General features: G+C 37.8%; 1 protein-coding gene across 1 annotated transcript; it reads left to right on the top strand.

The window, feature by feature from the left end:
* The first annotated feature begins 1,109 nt into the window (after nucleotides 1-1,109).
* Nucleotides 1,110-23,073, top strand: LOC143295437 (uncharacterized). The gene is made up of 12 exons (XM_076607131.1): nucleotides 1,110-2,250; nucleotides 6,045-6,161; nucleotides 7,723-7,858; nucleotides 9,240-9,436; nucleotides 10,012-10,215; nucleotides 13,382-13,454; nucleotides 14,428-14,519; nucleotides 15,839-15,940; nucleotides 17,967-18,143; nucleotides 19,440-19,570; nucleotides 20,188-20,275; nucleotides 21,527-23,073. Exons 2-12 carry the CDS (start codon nucleotides 6,087-6,089, stop codon nucleotides 21,674-21,676), a joined length of 1,425 nt encoding a protein of 474 aa, XP_076463246.1. The 5' UTR covers nucleotides 1,110-2,250; nucleotides 6,045-6,086; the 3' UTR covers nucleotides 21,677-23,073.
* Nucleotides 23,074-24,815: the final 1,742 nt, after the last annotated feature.

Genomic DNA, 24,815 nt, shown 5'->3' with positions numbered 1-24,815 from the left:
AGAAAACAAGTACCATATGACAATAGAAAACACCACATAGGACATTGAAAAATGTGAAAGTGAGAAAGACTTGGCATAATTTTTTTATAATAAACTATCATTTGACATACATATACAGAATATAATAAATAAAGCCAACCAGATGATAGGAATAATTAAGAGAACATTTCCCTATTTAGATAAAGATATATTTCTTAAACTGTATAAAGCATTGGTTAGATCACAAGTGGAATATGGTAATATTGTGTGGCACCCATACCTCAAGAGACAATCTATAGCTATAGATTAAAGGGTACAAAGAAGAGCAACTAAGTTATTAAAAGAATGCAAATCTATGAGCTATCAACGGATACTTATATATTTAATCTGCATTCATTAAAGGGTAGAAAGCTAAGAGGGGATTTAATAGAAACATGCAAAATGTTAAATTGCTTTTATGAAGTCAATGTGAATAATATTTTTAGAATGTCAGATTATGAGAGTACAAGAAATTCAATGCTGAAAATTTATAAAGAGCACTGTTATACTAACCTAAGGAAAAATTCATTAGCTAATATAATTGCACAAATATGGAATGCACTACATATCGAAACTAAACTTGCACAAAATACTAATGTGTTAACAAAATTAATCTCCTTGACATGAACCTGAACATCAATTTAAAAGAAAATTTATTGACTTTGACGAGTGATTTATAGTACGTGTAAAAGAAAACATATATGTATCCCACAAATAAAAGGAGACCGATATTGAAGGGGACATAAAAAAAAAAGGCCGTGAGGCTTAGGCAGTCAAATGCCAGTCCCTACACTACTACTACTGCTACTACTTAGACGGTACTTTTTCCCAAGAACATTGGTAGAACGACTTTCGGTTATCGATCTAGACGATGATTTCTTTACTAGTTTCTTCTCTTTTGCAACATCTATTATCCGCAAGAAAAAAAGGTGTTGACTGCGGTTTTTAGGAAACCTCCCGTTCGTATGGTTACACGAAATGTATGTTTCGTAAGCGCTATTTGTTTTATAGCTTCGAAGAACTTTGTCATGTCAGCGACAAGCGAAGAATGGAATTGTGGGAGACAGACGCCATCTTGGCTTTATGTGCAGATGCTTCCAGGCCGAATATCAACTTAAGGAACGTGACCGTACTCCGCGAGTGTTGGAATTTCCATTTTAATCAGTGATATTTGTAATTCAGAGGTCTGCAGATAGAAAACCGAAATGCGGTGACACAGATTTCATCAGCAAAAACAACGCCTATTGAAGATTATCTGTATTTGCCTCCGAAGTCAAGTGTGTCGGGCAGCTGCTTGAGAGACAGATTGTATCGAGTTGTTTTGTAAACATTGCATCTAAATATAGATCTACAGTTATGACGTAAATACCGTTGCAATGTTTGTAACACATATAACTTGTTTGAAATTCATTACTTAAGTGGAGAACTAAAGCGAAGAACTTGACAAAAGATTTTTGTGCGACTGTGCCGGGTCAGTGAACATACCTGAAGACCCATTTCAAGTGGATCAAACTTCAGTCACTATTGCAGAATGTGACGGGTAAACCAGTCGAGCGCAACAGGCTCTCTTAATTCATAATATTTCGTCATAATTCACGATAACAGATTAAACTGACAATGTGACAGCGGTCGAAAACAGGTTTCAGAACACTTGTGGCAAAAACATGTTATTGCGTGCTGCGGATTGTGAAAGTGAAACCAAAGAGAAACGGCCTTCCAGACACTTGAATTCGCCCCCCAGTTTGCAGCTTGGTAGCTAGCAGTGCACAACCACATGGGAAATGCATCGTGATTTGTGCAAAACGATCTTCAGTTAATGAATGATACTGTTATTACTTGAAATATTCTCATTTTCCGTGCAATGCCAGTGATTAACTTGTTAGTTTAGCGGGAAGTTTACCATTGGGTGATTCAGAGAGAATATTAGAATAGTTGTCAGTCACAAAGTGCCTTTTGAATTGAAGTCGTGTTTTATTTTTGGTTGTGGTTATCAAGATGGCATTCTCAGAACATTGACTGGGTTGTTGTTTATTTGACCAGAAGATGTTCAGTTTGTCTTTGGTGCAATTCAGTTTGTGGTGCAATCACGTTTCTTCATATCTGAAGGTGCCCTGCTGTCTTACTCTTAATGACAGATAGAACAACCCAAATCAGTATTATGGATGAACAGTTTATCAGTTGAAACCAGATCCAAGGAATATCAACACAGCTGAGTATCATCCATTTGCAGAGGTAACATCTTCCTTTCAAAACCATGTTCATTGGATCAGAAAGAACCTAGTAATGTGATTTAAGTATACCTTGAAGTTCATGAAGTTGATGAGTATAGACTGATGATTCAATAGCTCAAGCACTTGTGATATGGTATATAAACCTTGCAAACATCCATAGATTTAAAGTTGTTGCATACTGTCTCTAAATCAGTCGATTGAGTTGATCATGAATAGTGGATATATATTTTTTTTAATATAGATAGTGTAAACTGGTTTAGTGTTATTAATTTGGAGTGGAGCCGACCTCTCACATAGGTCTGTAGGTCTGGAATTTTGCTAGGATAGGTTGGTTGATATTTATAAAAAAATAAAAATTATTAATGTGAATATGTATTCACCAAATTTGTGTTCTGTATGTGTACATGAAAATTGATGAATGCATTATAAGATTCTTGCTTGTGTGTGTGTGCGTGTGTGTGTGCGCGCGCGCACAGAGCTTAGGTTTTGTGTAGGTCATTGATGCATATAAGTTGAAATGACACATTGATGTGGCAGTCAGTTGGTCACTTGACTCAAAAAATTTTCAGTAAGTCGGTCATGCTGAAACAGTGAAAGTTTTTTTGTTTTTTTTTGTGTGTGCAGATTTCTCTTATTCTCATGCAATACAATAAAGATTGCAGTTTCAAGTTCAGAAAGAAAGAAAAATCAATGTTGTTCCTCATCAGTTCAACAAGAGCAGATGAACAATGTAATAGATAGAAATTGTGTGTGTGTGTGTGTGTGTGTGTGCAGGGTTTAGATTTTGTGTAGGTCATCAGTCTTTGACTCAGTCATATAAATTTGAAATTACACATTGATGTGGCAGCCAGTTGGTTATTTGACTCATTAATTTTTCAGTAAGTAATTGACTCATTAATCTTTCAGTAAGTCTGTCATGCTAAAACGGTTTTTTTGCAGATTTCTCGTATGTAATAGACTAATACTATTACTGAGTAATACATTAATTTATTAAAGATTGCAGTTTCAAATTCAGAAAGAAAGAAAAATTGATGATGTTCTTCTGCAGTTCAACAAGAGCATTTGAACAATGTTATACTTTTTTATAGATAGAATTTATATCAAAACTTGTACCAAACCAAAATATGAAACATACTTTACACAAACACGCCATCGCTTGCGTATTGTGAACAGCAGCTGAATACAGTGCCAGTTTTATCTTTTTGTTTACTCGCTAGTCTCCTTGACTGAGTATGTCTTCAATACATCATTACATGTTGAACATTTCGACTTAAGAAATCATGATCTCCTCATGATCTCCTTCATTGAGCATGTTGTCGAAATAAGCTGTAAGATATCAAAAAGATTGAGAGTGTTCAGAACATATGCAGAATGTTCCATTTTCTTTTGCTAACCACTTATCTGGAGAGAATGAATCTCAGAGGTTTCTTCAGCGTATGTACTTGTAGGAAAATAATACCTTAGCATTTACTTCATTGATGTGCCACAGTGTGGTCAATTCAAGCACAGACATATAATATATGTAAATATATATATATATGTGATTTTTTTCTGTAACCCAGCTTATACATAGTGACATGGATAACGTATTTGATTAAAGTGTATTTTTGATCCTTACACAAGAAGGGATTTACTTAAACACACCTGTACATTATACTGGCATGATCATACTTTTGTAAATTTTTGAGACTTTTTTTGTTGACATTTTCTGATTTTGATTTTGCTACTGTGAAGCTTTGGATTCCCACAAAGCAGAGACAAGTGCTTACCTAAAACGAAACAACAGGATTAGACTGGCACTGTAGATTTTGAGTCTTTTAGCCTTCCTGCTTTGCTTCTTTTTCTACTTCTTTTTTATATTAATTGGACTATAATATGAACATTTACGACCCAGAACAGTTGAGTTAGCATAAATCAGTGTTTCAGCATAGCAGATTAAAGTTCAGAAACATTTGACTATGTCATATAGTTTCAGTGTTCATCATGGCAGAGCAAATGTTAGCATCTAGAGTCTCTACATTTTATTTCACACACACATACAAACATACAGACACACGCAGACACACACACACACACACACACACACACACACACACACAGAGTGACACACATTTCACCATTGCAGTGGACATGATAATGCCAATTCAGTTATAATTTGAGGGGTGTGGTGGCGGGAATAAGGGATTGTTTTTCCTTAATTTTGAAAATAATCCATTGATTTTGTGGTGAACCCATGGTGTCTTGAACCAAACCTAAACTCTGGTGTGTGTGTGTGTGAGTGTGTCAGAATGGGGAGGGAGAAAAGGGTGTCTAACTTGTCTAAGCGTGTCATGAATTTACATGTTTGGAATTGGGCTGGTATAATGAAGATATAAAATTGTGTGTGTCCATTTGACTGGGTGTGTGTGTGTGTGTGTGTGTGTGTGTGTGTGAGGGAGACTGAACTTGACTGGACTTCATTTATTAAATTATTATCATATTAAAACCCAAAAGGATTAACACAAATAACATACACACACACACACACACACACACACACACAACACCTAAACAAATAATAATATAAAAAAACCACAAAAGTAACAAAAAATTGGTAATTTTAGATGCATGCACTCAAATACATGTTTTGTAAGTTTGTTTTGTTTTGTTTTTGGTGGTGGTGTTGTTGACAGTCATTGCAGTCAAATAAGTCACTTGCTGTCAAAGTATTGTCCTGTATCTTCCTTTTGATAGTTGAGTAGATTGCTGTACAATTGTAATTGGACTGCTTTGCAAGTCATGCAACAAATTTAGTTACATCCAGGAAATGGAATTCATCTTCAACAGTTTCACACATATTCCTAACCTTTTTACTCATGGAATGTTTGTAAATCTTCCTGAGTTTGTTACTGTGTGTGTGCATACAATGTGTATCATTCATTCATTGTATTTATCATTTAATGTGTGTGTGTGTGTGTGTGTGTGTGTGTGTCCATGTCCAGTTGACTGTGTGTGGGTAGATTGCTACATCATGTACATGTATATATCATAATCATAAACCAAAATAAATGTGTATTTTTATAATGCTCTGTATGTGTGTGCATGTGTTGGGGTATGGTATCAGTAAATTAGGCAATATCCACAATTTTTCCTCATTAGATCGAATGAGTAGTGTCACAACAAGGCATGGACATTCACTCTGTCAGTGACACAGAAGAGTGGAGGGGAAGAAATCCGGATATTGCCATAAATTATTGATATTAGGCCCAAGGTATGTAATAGAAAAGAGATGGGGTCAGGCAGATGGTTACTCACTTATTGCATTGATATGAGTACATTTATGTGTGTAGTTCTGGAGGGAGGTAAGTCCTTGAGGCTGATTTCAAGTGATGATAGTATCAGTGCATCTGGGGAAATGTTTGTAGGTGTTGACGTGTGTACATGTATTTGATAAATACTAAAATAGTTGTGAGACTAAAATGAGCCCTGTGTACACTTGCCAATCATAGTTCAGTACATGTGAATTAGGAAAAAAAAAGAATGAGGCATGACAAATAATGATAAATCTCCTGTGCCGCCCATCCACCACCTCTCTGTCTAATTTTGTTTAGAAATTCAGTCTCTTAGATTTTCACTCACTAACTATTAGTTAAAAATTCTGTATCACATAAATGTGCACCCCACCCCTCTCCATCCCCACCAACCTGTGTGTTCATTTGTTCATAGGATATACATGGATTTTTTTTCAAGTTGTGATAATGTGAAACATGGAAACTACATCAGTTATTAAAAACTACTTACTTGTTCTGTTTGCAGTTCTTTATTGTGCCTGCAAGTTACAACAATGGAGGCATAGGGATGGCTGCGAGCAACGCACCAAAACATGACTTTGCTCCATCCTGGCTCAAGATTCCAAACCCAAATGAAAACACAGTGAGTGCAGATTCAGCTGAGAACAGCTAAACTAAAGTAACTAGGTGGGAAAAGAGGTTGTGAAAGTTCTGAAATATGTGTGTTGAGAACCCTTTAAAAGTTTAAATAACTTATGAACTGTCACTCTTTCTAGTTCTGTTTCAGAGGTAAAACAGAACTGATCCTGATAAAGCCTAAAAGGAGATGTGAACTGAAAATGTGAAGTGAATGAGATTATAAACTACAATCTAACTTAAATCTTTGTCCACTGTGGCACAACAGATCCCCTGTCCCCCTGTCTGATGCAGTTTCAGCCAGCTCTCCCCAGGCGTAGTCATTCTCCATATCTTTTTCAGCTGTTCTGCACCATGTGTTTTTTCCCCTTGTTCTTCCTCAGACCTGGTATCCAATGAAAGGCTGCTCTTGGACCTCAGCGTCTGTTAGCATTCTGTTAATATAATATTTATTCTGACCAGAACTGTGCACATCCACCGATACAGTGCCAGCTTTGGTTGATCATCAGACTCAGTGGTGGTGTCCAAATTACAATGTTTGAAATTGTGTTTTGAAAAAAAGAACGAAAAACCAACAACCCCCCCCCCCCCCACTCCCCCCAAAAAAAGAAGAAAAAAAAAGAAGAGAATTCTGCATATATGAGCAGTGGTTGTGAAATGTTTTGAGTTTATGGATCTTGATGAATTTACAGGACTGATCAGTACAGAAGTATGTTGAGAATAGTGGATCTTGCCTTTTGGACTGACAGTGCCAGTGTTCCAATGTTCCATATTGACATAAAAGCCTGTCTTGCCTTAGAAGTTCTTGTGTTAATTTTGGCATCTGCATTCCATCATTTTGACTAGTTTATGAGTGGTTTGGTTCATCCTTAGCCTTGAGGCCTTCATAGGTTCATTCTGCTGATCTTAAGCCTGTGATTTCTTGCATTTGAGGCAAAGTCTTCCACTGGTTTGGGAGTCTGCATGTCAGTAGTATACAAGGCTGCTGCCATCAGCAAAGTCTAAGATACTGGAGCAGGCTTGGATGAATCCACTTGATTTCTCTCCTGTCTGAGGGCACCTCATATTACATGATTGAATCAATACAGAGCAAGAAAAAACGGCTTTGGCATGCATCCTTACATGCTGTCCTTGCCCCTTTTCTGTTGGAACAGTTACATTGTAAAAAAAAATATATATATTACTAATACTTGAGTAGTTGTGACATGAAGTCATCTACTAAAGTACAACATTCTGACAATGTTGACATGTCATCTTGCTGTGAACAGTCTTGCTATGATTCAGTGCTGTATTCTTGCAGGGTGTTCCTAAGGGTATCTTTTTGGATATTCTGGATATAATGCTGTAAAATACCTTTCCAAGTCGACTGGAAGTGACATAACATAGAGCATCCTAATTTTTGCTTGCTGAAGGATTTGTCTTTGAGTGAAAATGTGGTGCTGCATGACCCCTCCTTGCAGAATCCGTTTGTTTTTTATTTCTTTTCTGAATTGGTTTTCTAAGGCAGCTGTTGGGTGTTCTTGGACGATATTGTTGACACCTGTCACATGACATGATCCTGTGTGCAGAGGCCTGCTGGGTCCAGAAATTCCCTCCCTCAGGATCGTAGCCGTCAGCGCCATGATGATGGCTACTACAGTCGCTACAGTGGCGGAGACTACCCACGACCACTCAACAGACAGAATTCATTTGACATGTATGAGGGTAAGTCCATTTAGTGATTTACCAACATACTTCTGTTTATGAATGGATATGTACGGTGTGAAATGTATGTGGTGAAATACTGGTTTGAATAAAATTGCAGTTGAGGTGACAGCATTGCATCTTCTTTCTTTTTTTCTCTCTCTCTCTCTCTCCCTGATATCACATTTTTATTTCTTTTATTCTAAATTTTCTTATGCAGTGTTTCAAAAATTATCTAAAGTCAATTTTTCATTTCAGAATAGATTTGATGGGGTGCGAGACAACTATTTTTAGATAGACAAGTACATGTTAAAGTATAAAAGCTCATGATAATGCAACTTGTAACTTTTTATTATTGATTACTAGAAAACATCTGATTATCAACTATTGCTATATTTTTATTTTCACTGTAATTTTCTGACTAGAAGTTAAAAGAATAAGGCATTTTCCAGCAAATATCACAAAAAGTTGAAAAGTGATAGAGGTTGCTAGAATTTTAAAGCATTGTACAGCAACCTGCAACTTGAATGCCATGTTGGAAGAAGTTTATGAATTTTTTAATTATTTTTTATATGACTTAGTGAGTTTAGATAATACCCCGCATGATAGCAATGAATCCGATTTGTGAGTGGCAGAGTCTGTTATCCTGTTTCTTTTCTTCATTTGATAGTTTTGTAAACATTACCATGTTGCATTGGGGATACAAATTTCTTTCAGTTGTAGTATGCTAGTTCCTTTTGAGTTTTAACAGGTCAATCATAATTTTGACAGGTTGACACACGTTTACAGGTGGGCCAAAAGCAAAGTGAGAGCTGTATTGATCAATGGTTTCTTCATTGCAATGAGAAGTCATTTACATCCTAATCTTTTGTGAATGACTATGACTCTCAAACTAGGAGGCACGATTGCTCTGGCTCTTAGTGCTGCAGCCTTGGGGGCTAGTTGGCCTTTGGGACATTTCAACATTTGTCCTAAAACTCTCTTGGCGGAGAGAGAGGGAATGTCACTTGGGCAAGACACTCTCCACTACGATCAAATTCTAGCCTGGATAGTCTGGACAGTAGTTGCCGCCTCTGCCGTTCTGATGGTCATAGTCGACTGTTATACATACATCATTACATGACTATATCATAAATAATTTTGAGCATGCATAATACATAAGTGTCTGTTGTTTTTTTATTAGATTTTTTTTTAATTCAGGGGGAGTGCCTTTTATACAACTGTATGTATACAAGAGCACCTTATGGACTGAAAATGACAGTAGCTTATCACAGACCAGCAAGCAAGACCTGGAATGAAATCAGGTGGCTCACTCAAGACAAGATCCGATATGTTGGTGCCTTCTGTTTCAGCCTTAGTGAAGAGGATTAAGTAAGTAATGCCTTTGTGTTGATGCTGGCAGGAACCAGACGGTACTCCCCCAGCCATGCCAGCAAGTTCCGCCATCACTCCATGGAGGACGACTACTATATGAACTACTACAATTATGCCCCCTACCCTCTCGCATACAACGAGCACTATTCCATGCAGTTCAGATCTCAGCCTTCCCTCCCTCGCCAAGACATGAAATACCCACCTGCTTCTTCCAGGTTTGGGCAGGTGAGTTGGACAAAACAGCAATCTGCTACTTTTGCCTTCTTTTGTAGTCTCTCATACATCTAATGTGCACGTGCGTACATACACATGCTTGCACCCACACACACACATGCACACGCGCGCGCGCACACACACACACACACACACACACACACACAAAAACACAAACACACTCACTCACTCAGTCACTCTCTCACTCAAACACACACACACTTGCACGTACAGTTAGTTTAAATTGTACTGAAAAACACCTCTGACAACCAGAAATTGGAATGTTAGTGCTTCGTAGCAGAAATGTTTCAGTTTGGTGAGTCTGATCCTGTATGAGAATTGCTAGAGATTTAGAGATTTTTGTTTGTTTATTGTGCCAAATTTTGTTTCTGTTAACATGGTAGAGAATTATTTTTTTTTTTTTAAAGACATGGGAATACAAGATATGTTGGAATATTTGATTTCATTAATTTTGCCAGCTTTTCAGGATATTTTAAATAACATGGTAGAGAATTGGAGGGGGGGAAAAAAGAAGGAAAAAAGTGCAGATTTCCTCATCAACCACAGAAACTAATATTTTGTTGCAGACCAACGGCAGCTACAATGGATTTGGCCCATTCTGTGATTTCTTTCCCCCTGGTGAAGGTTTCAGCAGCTATGGAGGTGGTGGGCACAATACAAAGCGATCTCATTATGCACGGGATGGGCGGACTGAATCCAAGGAGAGCAGGGATAGCGATCGCTCTCAGACAGACGGTGATGAGAAGGACAAAATCTTCAATGATGATTTTGTGAGTTTGAAAAAAGGTTTTATGTTCTGTCTGTATAGTTTGAAAAACAACAACAAAGGCTTATGTTTGAAAAACAACAACAAAGGCTTATGTTCTGTCAGTGTTTTCACAGGTACTGTGTGGTTTGTTTCTGTAGATTTAAACAGAAGTTCCCAGTATAAGTTGTGAAAGCTTTTTCTTCTAAACTTACATGGGATTTCTTAAAGTGAATAAATATCATAATATAATATAATATAATTACAGTACTTGCTTATTTACATTTTCTTTATAGTTTGATAGATTTAACATTATAAGAGTTCTTTTGGGGACCAGGCCTCTCCTTGATACATTCATTACTGCATCAACACAATTTTGTTTTTTCTTTGATCCAGCTTTTCTCACTGTTTTGCTTTTTATAAAGATGGATGGTGCACAACAGACTTAGGGCCATAGCAAAAATCGTTAGCCAGAAAGAATTGAATATTTCCTCAGTCTGTATCCTGAGATGTCTTCAGCCAGGTTCCCCTGATGTGCCTGTAAATTACTCCACTGAAAATTAAGTACATTTTTTTACTCTTGTAAGTCCCTGAGATGTGGTGTATTCATTCACATTAAATAGTGAAACAAAACCTTGGTTATTGATTTGGTGTTCTAACTTGATTACCACAATGTCAGATATTTGTTATGTATTATTATTCTTTAGTTGTTAAAACTTTCCAGATTTGTATTATTATTCATTAGTTGTTAAAACTTTCCAAATTTGTGTAACTGTGTTGTTTATAACAGAGTGGTATTTTATGTAGGGGATGGTACAAAAGAATAACTGATGATTTACTGAATTAAAGGATAGAAAAGATCCATGCGCAGTCCAGGGGTATATAGCAGGCCAGTCACAAAAGTTTTTTTCTATTGTTTTATTACAATATTAACAATACTAAGTAAAGAAGGAGAGAACAAGAGATAAGAAGACAGTGCCTGAATAAGACACAACAAACAAATGTCATTAAGTACAACATGTCAGGAATGCAAGTGGATAGTAAGCACATCATATATTACAATGGAAAGACTACCACTTGGTTTGGAGTTGGCAACAATATTACATAAATAATGCATATGCGTGAAGACCTAACACTGACAGCAAATGACATTTCTAATACATTTAAACAGTGTAATTAAAGTGATTGAAGCTATATTGATTTAATGAAAGTACACTGCCAGTATATATTATGTACAGCTTATACTGTGTCAAAGTGACTTAAATGAATCAGTTTTATCATGAAGCACTCTACTGGAGTAAGCCGTATGGGAGAGAGCTTGATAGCTAAATTACAATTAACAGACTGTGATGCATATCAGATGGTTTTAACCAATAAGTGATATTAATCCAATGCTATCTTGAAATTACCACAACAGAATACGACACACATCTTAAGAGTACTGAGCACGCTGAGAGACCAGATAGTCAGTGCTCAACAAAATGATTGGAAAACTATCATGGCATAACCATTAAGTGGTGAATGAACTTCACAAGTAATTTGTTGCATCAAAGCCAAATATCAACACGGCTAAGCTTGTGCTCAACATTTAAACCTCCTCCGCCGAAGCGGGATAAAAAACCTAACCTTCATCAGTGACAGCAAATGAGAAAGAATGCGTCATCATAGAACATTCTCGAACAAACTATCAGTGTCCAGAGATGTCATTGACTGTGACATTGAAAAGAATGAAATGGAATACTGCTACAAGCATATGACGACATGGCGTTTTTCTAGATCAGTCATAGCCAGGCTGTGACTACATGTCAAAGCAATAACTGAACCAAGTAAACCAAACTAAGGCAATATCAGCACACTCATATGAACACAAATACTGTTTTGAAGAATACAATTTACAAATCATCAGCACAATAAACTTATCCTAGCACAATGGGTACTACAACAAGCAGAGTGGCGTGACGCTTTGTGTGTGACACAGCGAGAGAGAGAGAGAGAGAGAGAGAGCAGGCTCAAACTGTAGGCAGGCTCAGCCAGGTTGAAAATGACCATTCGTCACACTCTGTTGCTATTTATACAGGTCACACGAACTGCAATGATGCCCGCATGTTCTGTGAAGCAAAACGGCTCAAATTAGGCTAAATTTGTTAGAATTGTGTTTGTTACAAGATGTTCAGTGATAGATTTCTGAATGATTTCTGAACCGATTTACGTCAGATTGGTCACAAAAGAAACAGCTCAACACCTACTTTCTAATGAGTATAATATGAAGTGTTGATTATTTAAGATGGATTTTTTATCAGTTTTAACAAGTCCATTGTTGAAAATTGCAAACTGCGTTAAATCAGTTTAACGTGGGCAAACGCAAATGGAATAGATTTAAAGACAGAAATATTGCAATGATTCTACCAGTATTTAATACTTGTAGTTTACTGATCCAACAAAAGAGATAGTTAAATATGGTGTGTCAGAAACACAGATTTCACCTCAGTCAACAAAAAAGAAAAAATATACATTAATCATGCCACAGTGTCTTCTCTGGCTCTTTTCTTGTCTATTTGACTTTTCTGTCAGCATGCATGACCCATAAACTATCCCCACACAATTACAACAAAATGGAAGTTCTAGAAAAAAAACATCTCATGTAAAGAACAAAATATACAGAGCCTCTCCCTTTCCCCCATTGTTCACCAAGTCTAGAAGCCACTTCCCCACAGCTTGTATCACAAAAGTCTGCTTTTATCAATGTACGAAAGCATTGAAAAGCTTCTTAATTGTCGTATCTAAGAATTATTTTTTTCATTAGTCACAGCCACAGTCTACTTTTCCATTGCCGTCTGTTTAGTGTTTGTGATGCTAAACAGAGAATTAGTTCAGGTATGTCTGTCTAATGATTGGAGAAGAGAGTTTAAAGTTTATGGTTTTACTTTAGTCTGTGTTGTCAATGATAGGATACAAAAGAAAATTACTTGACTTTTGACTAGCTTGGCACTGTAAAACTTTCCAGTGGTAAAAAGTGCAAAGTACCTGCCATGAAAAATCTACAATATTGTGGAGCAAAGCAATCTCTTGGATATGTTTGATGTATACCTTTTCATTTGTGGTGATCGTATAGTTACTGGGGTGTTTTCAAGATAAGGGAACTGTTGTGAAGCATGCATGTACATGATGTGTTCTGTTGTGTGTGTTGGCAGCCTTCATTGAACGGAACTGATGAAGATGCAGATGTGAAGACATCCAAGAGTACCAGCAGTGGTGGAGTGTGGGGTGAGTTAATGTTTATTGGAACCATTTCATGTTTGTGTGGCAGGGAACTACAGATAGTCACTGCACAGGTGGATGGATGCTTTTGCACATGCACACACCTATGCACATACATGCACACTAACACAGTACAGCACAGCAAAAAGAGAACCAAGTGTTCCAGAATGTTTGAAATATTCTCCACAGCAAATAAGTAAATGGTATATCAAAGGACAGGAAACACAACTAAATATATTACTGCCAGTATGTATCTGGTCGAGGCATCTTCAAAGATCAGTTGTTGTTTTTTTATTTTAATTCAGACAGAAAATTTCAAAAAACATGTGAAGAAAAACAGAAAACCTACGAATAACGTCCAGCTGGAAGTTGATTATTTAATATTTGTTCTTCACTTGCATCTCGGTGATTTCACAAAGGTGTTTTGAATGTGAATAACAGTATGGGGAAGGCTTATATTCCATGACAGTGTGCACCTTACTACCATTAAGCAGTGCATGGACACTGTCTGTTTTCCAATCATTGTTCCCTTCCTGCTGTCAAGTCCTGTTGCCAAGTGCCTGTGATTGTTAACAAGGTTTGCTCCTCTTCAAATATATCATGCTCATTGCAAGACATAAGATACATTTATAACGAAGCACTTGCTCTTACAAGATATTAGAATGGTTCCAAACTGTGTAACTTACTGTGATTAGTGCAGAGCAAGACAGTTTTGGCTTCAAACTACAAACAGAATTACAAATACACTGTAACAGTGAGAACCTATAAGTGTGCTGAGTTTCAGATTTTCCTGTGTACCTGGATTGTGAATCCGTCAGTGTGCTTTGTGTGATGATTTCATTTCATTTTATGAAGATATATATTAGTACTTTTCTGTAAGTTTTATTTCATGATTTGAAGATGTTTTCCTTTTTTTTCTGTCAGATAACTGTGAGTTTTATTTCAAAATTTGAAGATGTTTTCCTTCTTTTTCTGTCAGATAACCCTCCGAGGTCAAAGTTTGAAGAGTCTTCAGAGGTGAAGATTTCTTCATCCTCTGGTTCAGGGCTGTACAAGGTGATGCCAACAAAGGTCAGTTCCGAAAGTGCTGAGTGGCTAAGATGACAGAAGTTAGTCATGGATGATAATGATTCAGTAAATGTGTGTACATGCATCTGAAGGCATGGATTCCAGAAAACTTTGAAATAGATTTGTGGAAAGAGTACTTGTGACAAAGGCATGGATTTTTGGAAAACTTTGAAATAGGTATGTTGAAAGAGTATTTGTGTCCATCATGTGCTGCATAAACATCATGGTGAAGAATGTTGTCTGTTTTTTTTATGGGAATTATTGGTAATGGCACTGGTTGTGAGAGGTGCAGAGAAACAACATAAACAGGATGAGAATTGTGGAAATTCTGGGGTGTGTGGAATGTGTGCAAAGGATGCTTCTCACAGCTACATAATGACGAACCGCTAAATGAATAATTTGTACAATCAAGTAAGCGGTCTGTCCTACCCATCATTCCAAAGTAGTTGATTTATATGTGTTTGTTTCTTCTGTTATGCTTGACTAAGGGTTTAACTCACTCCACTCTACAAACAGAAAGTAGTTTTTTTTTCAGCTTGCTTGTTTCAGTCATGTGGCTTAGACTTGGAAGAGAATATACAAGAGTCATTTTCATATCAAGGTCAGAGTGTGTCAACAGTGAAAATGATGTGGGGAAAGAGGGAGGGCAGTAGGTGTGGTAAGTGATACAGGCAGTGGGAATGGAGACTGAATGATGGAGACTGAATGGATATGCAAATGACCCACTGGCTGTTCAGACGAAGTGTGTGTTTGATGTTTCTTTTCACAGACCACATCCTCCTAAATTTGATGGAAGTTCAGTTTTAGTTTGTAGAGTGTCTCATTCATTAATTATTTACACTGAAAGGGGATTCACAGAGTGATTTAATTGGAAAAGAGTCCTTTTTTTTGTGAACAGTGTAGACTTCACCTGTTGCATTTTCTACCATCCTTGAATTTTACATCATGGAAATATCTTTTTTCTTTCCTCCTGTTGCTAAGAAAGTATTTTTGATGTTAGAACTTTAAAACTTTGTGCCATGCTTATTCAGTTTCTCAGCATTCTTTTTTCGTTTTGTTTTCTGAATTTCACACAACTTTGTTTTGTTGTTATGTATTACATATTTTTTAAACTCATACAAAGGCCCAGTATACAAAGGTTTTTATGGTTACAAATCAGCAGGTGACTTAATTAATGTGATGAATGATATTTACTGAGATTAGCAGACAGACATCACGGGTGATATTATCCAGCATACATACATTTCCAGCAGAAAAAGCCATTATGATTTATTCATTAGGATTGAATCTGGTTGGCCAAAGATGACATTTGATGGTTTCAGGCAGTAAGTGTGAGAAAGAACAGTCGTGAGGGTATCCGTGTGAACGGGACCATGAGGGAAGGGTCCCCTCTGGCAGCTATCAAGCCCAGGCCCAGCAGAGAGGTGAGATATGGCACACACATGCTCTTCACTATCAGCATTTGTTTTTATTAAACACACAAAAATGTTCCTTTGTTTAAGATAGTGTTTCTTTTGGCAGTCCACTGTTTCAAAGAAAGTGACTTAACTAACCCTCTCACCCCCCATGCCAAATTTTTACCCTGCTTTTCACCACAGAGTTCCTATTTGTAAGGGTTGGTAAGAATTAGTGGTAATCAAAGGAAATATTTTCAGTGGATATTTTATAGTGCATTGTTGGTTATCATTTGAAAGAGAAATTTCGAGTTGGGCATAACCATGTTGCAGTGACTGGGTGATCACAATTGTGATGACAGCACACAGAAAAGTGCAGGCAGTTTTAATGTTTTAATTCACATGACAAGATCTCACATTCCACATCTTCAGTGACATGGTGGTGAGCTGCTAATCATGTGTTGGTGATATCAATTTGACCAAGTGTGGGCTTGCAACACTTGCCACTCAGAAATTGTGAATTTTGTCAGCACTGTTTGAAATGGAGCTGTGTTTTGTGAGTTGAGTTAATGTTTTATTCAGTCTGTGTTTCATGGTACCTTGGTTGAAACCATGGGGAGATAATGTTATTTCCACTGTTTCTTCGGTATCCTGAATGAAAGAATGGGAAATAAGTGGGATTGGTGCTTGGGCTTCTGGGAAATACTCGTAGCCTTATGTTCCTCATGGGATATACACTGGTTCGTGTCAAACCAAGTTGGGTTATGGGTCAGTGTGTGTAGAGTCTGTCAGTAACAAAGCTTGGTTTATTCCTGATTGTAAATGTAATACATCTCTCAAAACAGGTTTAGTTTTTCGATTTACATTACAAAGAGACAAGTCCACCGTGTTTATCTTGGTTCCAATGTAAGAGAGACAACTTGTGGATATTTATCCACCGGAATTACCTCCCTTTTTCCATCAAATTTTATCTTTCTACCAGAAATAGCAGATAACATAAAAAAAAATTACTAACACTGTTTTGAAATCCTCTAGCAAGAAAAAACATAGTAGATATAGACCATTGTAGCAAAGGGTTTTTGAGGTCTGTGAGTTTGGAAAAAGTTGAAAGTTTTTATAAATATTGTATATCTCATTTATCTGTATAAAGTTACTTTGCCAGTCTAAAATGAGGGTAGTCTTGAAATCTGCCTTTTCCACCTTATGTTGCACTGTTGACTAGGCTGAGGCTGTCACCTGTCATTTCTGACTATATGCACACTGGACCTCGGCCAGTTGTCTCATCCAAAAGAGTAGCACTCAGGCCACCACTCAACCACTCAAGGTCTGGTGGAGGAGATGGTGGGATAAAAAATCCTGTCAGTATGGGACTAACCCATGGACACTCGCTCACTAGTCAGGCACATTACCATTAGGCCACCACTCTGGTGATGTCTGATTGTGATACTTATGAGAAGTGAACCTTTTTTTTTCTCTCTTTTTTGTATGACATCAGACACCATCACTCCCACACATACAAGGACCCTGACAGACAGACAGAAAGAAAGAAGATGCAGTGATAACCAAACACTACAGCGAGAGAGCACATGGCATTACTGACAAGTGTTGCACAGCCATCAAACAGAGCCACGCACCCAGCACAACTGTCAGGAAGAGACGTGAGAAATTCTGGTGCCACCAACTCAGACATACTGTCCTGCTGGACTGAATGCATTTGACTTCAATATGAAATAGTGGCTTGTCTTGTTTTTTCTGTACTTACCTTAGTAAGTGGAATTTGTGCTGTGGGTGTGTAACACACAGACAGAGAGAAATACAAACATATTGTAGGTCGAAAGCATTGAGAGAGAGAGAGAATATGTCTCATGAATTAAACATGTAGCTCATATATCATTTTTCATATTATGTCAATCATCCTTGATAAAGGTCTATAGACTGAAAATTTGGATACTTATTATTATAATATTGGAGGTTCTGTGTGTGTTTTTTGTTCAAACTTTTTTCTTTCTTAAAAAAAAAAAGAAAGAAAAAAAAGTGGTGATTTGATGTGTCTTAGGGCCAGCGACAAAGCCCCACACAGCCCATGGAGGTTCTGAGCACCCGCCTGGTGCGGCCCAAGCCAGTGGATAAGAAGAGTGAGTTCCTCAAGGCACTGCGTAAGGAGGCAGACAACGATACCAGCTTACAGAATGGCATTGCTGACCACAGCCATCAAGAGAGCAGTAGTCAGGGGGTAAAGTGGATGATTTTTATGGTTTGCTTGGTTTTTTTTTTATGCTTTAACTTTTAATGGCATTAGCTGGATGGTCTTTGTGACATGGGAAGGTACACAGTTAATCCTCATTGTCAAAGAAGAACAGAAAATAAAGTAACAAGGGAGTACTGAATTACACCACTCCAGTCTCTCTCCTCCCCCTCTTCTCAGATTGCATGCAAGTACTGCACCCTTACTGTCAGTCATTGTTACCTGCTCAAATTGATGTCTGATTGGACAGATGGACTGGAAAAAGTGTCAAACATTGCTGTCAGTTTCATCTTTGTCACCATCACCTTTGTGTTCAATCATCAGACAAGATAGATGCATCTCTCATCATTATTACCATACATAAGCATTTAAACAGCCAGCACAGCTGTGTAAATCTGTTGTCTGGGACCACTGTGTCAGCTGGCCATCAGCTGGACAAAAGTTTCTGATGTTATTTTTGCATATGACGCAAACCCAGTTTTCAGACACGCTCGACGAGGTCCAGTTAGTGAAACATTATTGAGAAGAAAGCCATCCTCCACGGGATGTATGCTCATTTGATTATGCAATAACCCAGGCACATTGAGCTAACCGTTCGGTTTCTGTTTGTGCTTATTGAACCAAAATCTCACAAAGGAAAAATAGGAATAGATGCAGGACATCAGTGGACGTCTTATAGCCACTATGGCAACATTTTTTGAAGGATAGGTTAAGTGAGTGTGTTTTGTACATATTGCATCATGTTGTGTTACTGTGTGTAGTTTATCTGGGTACATGTGTGATGTATCCCCATAACACTTCATCGTTGATGTGAGTGCCTGTTCATGCATTTTGTTGTGATTGTTGTGCTGTATATTGACAGTGTGTGCAACATTTTTTGACTCGTTGAGATATTGGTGCTGTGATGTGATATTGTGATGTTTGTTATTATGTTGAGTATTGTGCTTGATGGTTTTGTGTGTGTACATATATAAATCATTGTTAGTGTGTGACTGGATGTCTGTACAGGGTTATATTTGTAACTTGTCATTTAATTACACATACTTAACCGTAACCCAACCAGTGCAGACTCCGGCAGGGGTCTGACATTCCTGTCCTGTGCAAACTACTATCCGCCTATGCGAATAAAACAAAAGCAACTACGGCCAATAACCTCCCAGAAGTAGGTAATCATTTTAGTGTTTTAATGCATGTTATACTCTTCAGCTTTTTACAGTGTACAGTGCAGTTGAGCCTGTTTTACTAGAAAGGCTCTATATGATTTTTTTTGTCTAACCTGTGCAGAAGGAGGAAGAAGAGGAGGAGGCCCAGGTGGTGATGAACGGAGTGGATGAATTGCAGCTGGACTGTGACCGCAACCACTCCCACAACGCCATCTCCCAGATCCTTTCCAGCTCTGAGGAGGAGGAACTGCTGTAAGTCCTGCTTTCACAGTCACATCATGTTCACAACAGTAACTGACTGATGTTCAGTAACTGTTGTTGCTTTTTTTAACTGTCTGGTTGATAGTTTGTGAATGTTGTCGTAATTGTGGTTTTTACTTGATCCTTGCACACTTCATTTGACACCGTTTGTACAGTCATGGAAGTCTGGTAAAGTCTTGGAAATAATGAGGAATCATTTCCAGGGCAGGAAAAGTCTTAGAAAAATGCTTTACCCTTCAGGGTCTGGAAATGGTTTGCAATTTTGATAAAATCTTTGACAAGCATCTTTCAACAGAGAGCATTATGTATTGAACTAAAAAACAACAACAAATGATCAAATAAAAAGTGATGAAAATTCAACATCAACAGATACCCACCAATCTCTTTTGTCAGTAGTGTAGCAATTTTTGTAATGTTACTTTTAGTTTGGCTTTATGTTCGGTATGGAAGATTTTCAGTCTGGTCTGGAAATGGTCTGGAAGTACAGAAATTTTGCTTGGTCGCATCTGTGTAAACCATGATTTGAGCTGCTTTTGACAGGTCTAGGGGTTATTGCAAGTGACATGTTATTGAACATATTCTTTTTTAACTGAATGAACTATTTTCAGGTTCATGCGCTCTTTGGGCTGGGATGAGACTGAGGAAACAGAAGAAATCACTGAGGATGAGAAGCGAGAGTTTCTGAAGAAGAGTATGGTGAGTTGTCTTATTTTTATTTATGTTTGTGTTTTCAGTCATGTATGATTGATGAACATGTGCAGTTTTAAACATTGAAATGTTGTTTCATTTTTATTCCTCTCTTACGAGAAAAAAAAAAGGAAAGGAAAGAAAAGACTTGATTCAAGTAAAGGAAAGATGTTACACTGCATTTTGCCTGGTATTTTTTGTGTGATAAAATTTTAAAGACTGGTAAGTTTCAGGTTAGCTGTGCAACTCCATTTAAGAGTTAGGTTTACTGGGAACAGTACAGGAGAAAACTGACAATACGAACAGGTATAAACAAAGATAACATAATTAAAATATTGAATGTTATAACAAGTATCCTGTCAGATTGTGTCAAAGCAGTATTGACTCAGACAGCAAGGTTTGGAAAAGTGGCGGTTTATGTTTTATTTGTGAAGGGTGAAAGTGAAGCATCATTTTAGACTGACATAATTTACCAACCTCCTGCCCTGGTTTTCAGGTTTTAATGCAACTGTGAGAATGAAGTATCAAAACAAGATTGAAACACAAAAGTCCCGGTCTCTCTTTTTGAAAACAGGATTTTACTTGCCTCCAGTTCCCAGCAGAATTATTACCATAAAGAATGGAATCAATGTAGCTGATGAAATAGAGTTCATGCAGAAAAAAAAAACAACCAGTGGAGGAAAACAAGTGTAGGTGAACAACACTTCCATTATTAAAAAAAAGAAAAAAAAAGAAGGAATTTAGGGAGACTTTTTTTGTTTTTTGTTTTTTCGTTTCCCAGATTTGGGGTCATTTTGCTTAATATATTTTAAGGAGGAATAGTGATGGAGCAATGATTGTGCTGCTATTTTCATCCATTTGGGTTGGCACTACTTGACAAGACTGTACTCTCCTTATATATCCTGACATCAGTCAGACTGAGAGATAGACTCCTGCAGTGTTGGGTCAGGAAATTTGATCAGCACTCCCAAAGACGCATCCTTGTGAAATGGATGACCCATGACTGTGTGGTCCCAGTCCTGCCATTTAGCCCATAGCACACTCAACTCTGGGTATGAGCTGGCCACAGGCTGAAAAAACAACAACCAATAACAAGAAAACACTCCTTTGATGGGGCGCAAATCTGCATCATCCCAGTTGTCAGTTTGTGGCTGGTGACTTTACAAAGACTTAACAAAGATGCTTTAGATTAGAATAAATAAATGAATTTTAGATAGCAGCTTCTGTGACGGGCAAGTCAATGTGGGTGTGGTTTTTCAGCTGCAGCAGCAGCAGCGCAATGGACGGAGCCGCCTCCTGACCAAGCTGTCGAGTCCCCAGCACCTGACACCCACCACTCCCCAGCCTCCTGCTCAGGACCTCAACGACACTCTGTCCTCCTCCGACACAGATTCCGATGAAGACGTGTGACCCCAGTCAGCCTCCCTCCCTACACTGTCTCATCACTTGTGGCTCTCTGATTGTGCTTGTGAGGGGGGGTGGCGGTCAGGACATAACTATAGACTTACAGCCATGATAGTGAATAGACTGTCCTTCCCCTCCAACCAGCGAGGTTTACACATTTCTGCTGATTACGCAAACACCTCGTGTCATGTTGGGAAGAGAACTTATATATTGCCTTCGGCAGCTTGTCAGATGGACTGCTTCATTTTTTTTTTTTTTTTTTTAGATTTTTTAAAACAAATAATCTGGTCTCTATTCCGTGTCATCAGTGTTCAAAGAGAGGGGCGTGTTTGGTTGGTGTTCATGTGTAACGGATCCTCAGAGAGAGGTGTCTATGCTCCTCTTCTTTCCAAGTCAGTCACTTTCCTCATCGCTCAAATTGACAGTGGAGAAATGGAAAAGTAGATTTTTTTTCCAGTTATTATTCTTGTTGATTCATTGATTTATGTCTTCTTTTAATGGATTGATCAATTTCTTCTCTTTTTTTTTTCTTTTTTTAAAGTTCAGTTGTGGTGTGAAGGATTTCCATTCGCTATCCCTCCCTTTTGACTGTGTGTGTGTGTGTGTGTGTGTGTTGATGGACAACAACGTGGTTCTCTTTGCCGACATGTGATCTGCATGGACAAAGGGGTCATGGTGTGATGTGTGCGTGTGGGGCAGACACTTGTTTACCTTGGTTGTTGAGTCAGGTGGAAATTGAATGTGACCAGTCATTTTAACAGAAACTGTTGATGCGTGTGTGTGTGTGTGTGTGTGGTTGGATGCAAAACAAAACAAAAACTTGGTAGGGATTTGTTTTTGGTTTTGTTTTTTTTCTCAGTACTTTTTCTTAATTTATCTTTTACCTGAACATAGAGAATGGATTTGCTAATAATTTTTAAGTTTTACTTTGTTTTCTTTCCCTGTCTGGATTTTTGGTTCTTTTTAAAGACAGTTTGTTTCAAAATAGAACTTTTGATGACACCACACACTCAAAAGGAAGGTTCTTGCTCCATGTTACTAATGCTGTTAGTAAAAGACAGTAAAACATAAAAGACAGCAGCATTTTGAGCTACAAGTAATTATATCTGCCATTCGATTATGATACAGAGGTTGAAGTGTGTCTGACTGTCAGGTAAGGTAAATGCCGGAGATAGAAGAAAATTTCCTTTATCCATAACGAGGAAATGTTGAAACTGAGCATGGAGTATTGGAGTATGGCATGGCAGTGGTGTTTTTAACGAAAGAAACCAACAGGTACTTTATTTTTTCCCCATTTTGTGCATATGAATTGGGTTATTGGTGTTTGTTTTGGTGTGGGTTTTTTTTTAATGACATAATCGAGAAAGTCTTTTCTTTTTCTTTTTTTTCCTTTTTTTTTTTTTTTACTCAACCTCTAATTGATACATACTTTGTGTTAATTTTTTTGATGAAAGTCCTTTGTTATGTTATGTTATTTCCTCCAAAGACAGAACCTGAAGAATTATCCTGATTTGTTTAGCATTTGCCTAAACATGTGCTCAGATGTTCGGGCATTACAAGCTGCTTTTTTTTTCTTTTTTTAAAAAGTTATACTGCAGATTTGCCACTCGAGGAAAACTTGAACTTGAAACAACATATTCTCACCATTGCTTGAAGAGGTGACCACTTTTAGCTAATTGATTGTTCACTGACGACTGGTACGTATGTGCTGTTGCCTGCTTTTCTTCTTTGGTTAAGACTAAGAGAAGTCCACTTGCCGCTGATTTTTTTCTTTCATTTTTACATTGACTGTACATTCTAGTCTGATTTCTAACCCAGATAACACGGTGTGCACTTAATTAAACAGTTTTTATGACTTGAAGCTTTCACTCAAGACCTTGGCAGTGTTACTGAGACCAAAATTATTAGGACACGATTCTCTTTGGACTGACCATACCAGCAGCAGACACCACCCCATGTAGTATCGGGTTGATTGTGCGCAAGTGTGTGAGAATACGTAATGTCAGTTGCATTGAACTTTTACTTTCTCATCTCATTTCCATGGAAGTAAGGATTTTTGTCTTTGCTATATTTATATGAAGCTTGTTTAAACCTTCCTCTTTCCTGTTTACAAGTCTTGAGAGAAAGTACAATATACATTCGCACAAGTTTTGTGATTAGGTTGTGCATTATATTGCTTGTGTTGTCATCCACATGCACTGGTATTGAGACAGTTGGATTGAAAACCACATGATTTGAAAGAAAAAGGAACCACTACATCTAGACACGTGTGTAACATCATTTCATTGAATTGTGGAGGCGTGTGTTTTCGGCTGCAGGGGTGTCTGTTCGGGAGACGGATGTGCCTAAAAGAAAATCTTGATAGATTTTAGGATGAAACTGCTGTTATACAAAATGTGGAAAGATTGGTTTTGAATGCGTTTTTTTTGTTTTTGTTTTGTTTTTTTGTTTCTTTAAAATGTGTTTCTCTTTTACTTTAACGAACATACGCACACACTTACACACACTGGCACACACACGCACACACACAAGGATTGTACTTGTGCCCACCTCATCACACTGTGACTGTTTTGTGTTGACGCAGTTGAGCATTTTTAAGGTTTGACGGTCCTGATATGGCCCTGTGCAGTTGGCTGGACTAAAAGCAATAAGAATAAGAATAAGAAAGGCTCATCACACACCACAGATACACCATACAGTGTAGACAAGCACCATTCAGCATGCACACCACACACACCATACCATACACACACCACCAGTCAACACTACACACACACACAAATGCACATGCAAGCATGCACAAAACGGTCAAGTAGTATTGTTGATGCTCAGAAGGTCTGCAAGAGGCATCATTCTTTTCCATGTTTGAATCTGTGTTTGAATATCTGAGTCTGATTTTTAAGAGAAAAAAAATGTTTCCCCTGCCTCCGGCCACCCACCAGAAAGAAATCATTCACGATCAGACTTTACCCAGTGACCACCACATCAGTGTATACTTTTGGACCTGAAGGGGGGTGGGGGTGGCCTTCAGTGGATTCCTGGGCTTCAGTTTTGTTTTCAGGATGTTCAGATGTTGGCAGTGGCACCTCTGCAGGGAAGTGCGGTGTGAACAGAAGATGAAGAATACATACATTTTTATCATTTA

The sequence above is a fragment of the Babylonia areolata genome, chromosome 20, assembly GCF_041734735.1.
Source record: "Babylonia areolata isolate BAREFJ2019XMU chromosome 20, ASM4173473v1, whole genome shotgun sequence".
NCBI classification, from domain to species: Eukaryota; Metazoa; Mollusca; class Gastropoda; order Neogastropoda; family Buccinidae; genus Babylonia; species Babylonia areolata.
Note: the sequence above shows the minus strand (reverse complement) of the source record. Positions and strands in the feature narration are given on the sequence as shown.

Coding starts and splice junctions, on each gene's coding strand:
- LOC143295437 (XM_076607131.1), top strand. CDS start 6,087: ATGGCTGCGAGCAACGCACCAAAACATGACTTTGCTCCATCCTGGCTC. Junction 6,162..7,722: donor CAAACCCAAATGAAAACACA/GTGAGTGCAGAT, acceptor TCCTGTGTGCAG/AGGCCTGCTGGGTCCAGAAA. Junction 7,859..9,239: donor TTCATTTGACATGTATGAGG/GTAAGTCCATTT, acceptor TGATGCTGGCAG/GAACCAGACGGTACTCCCCC.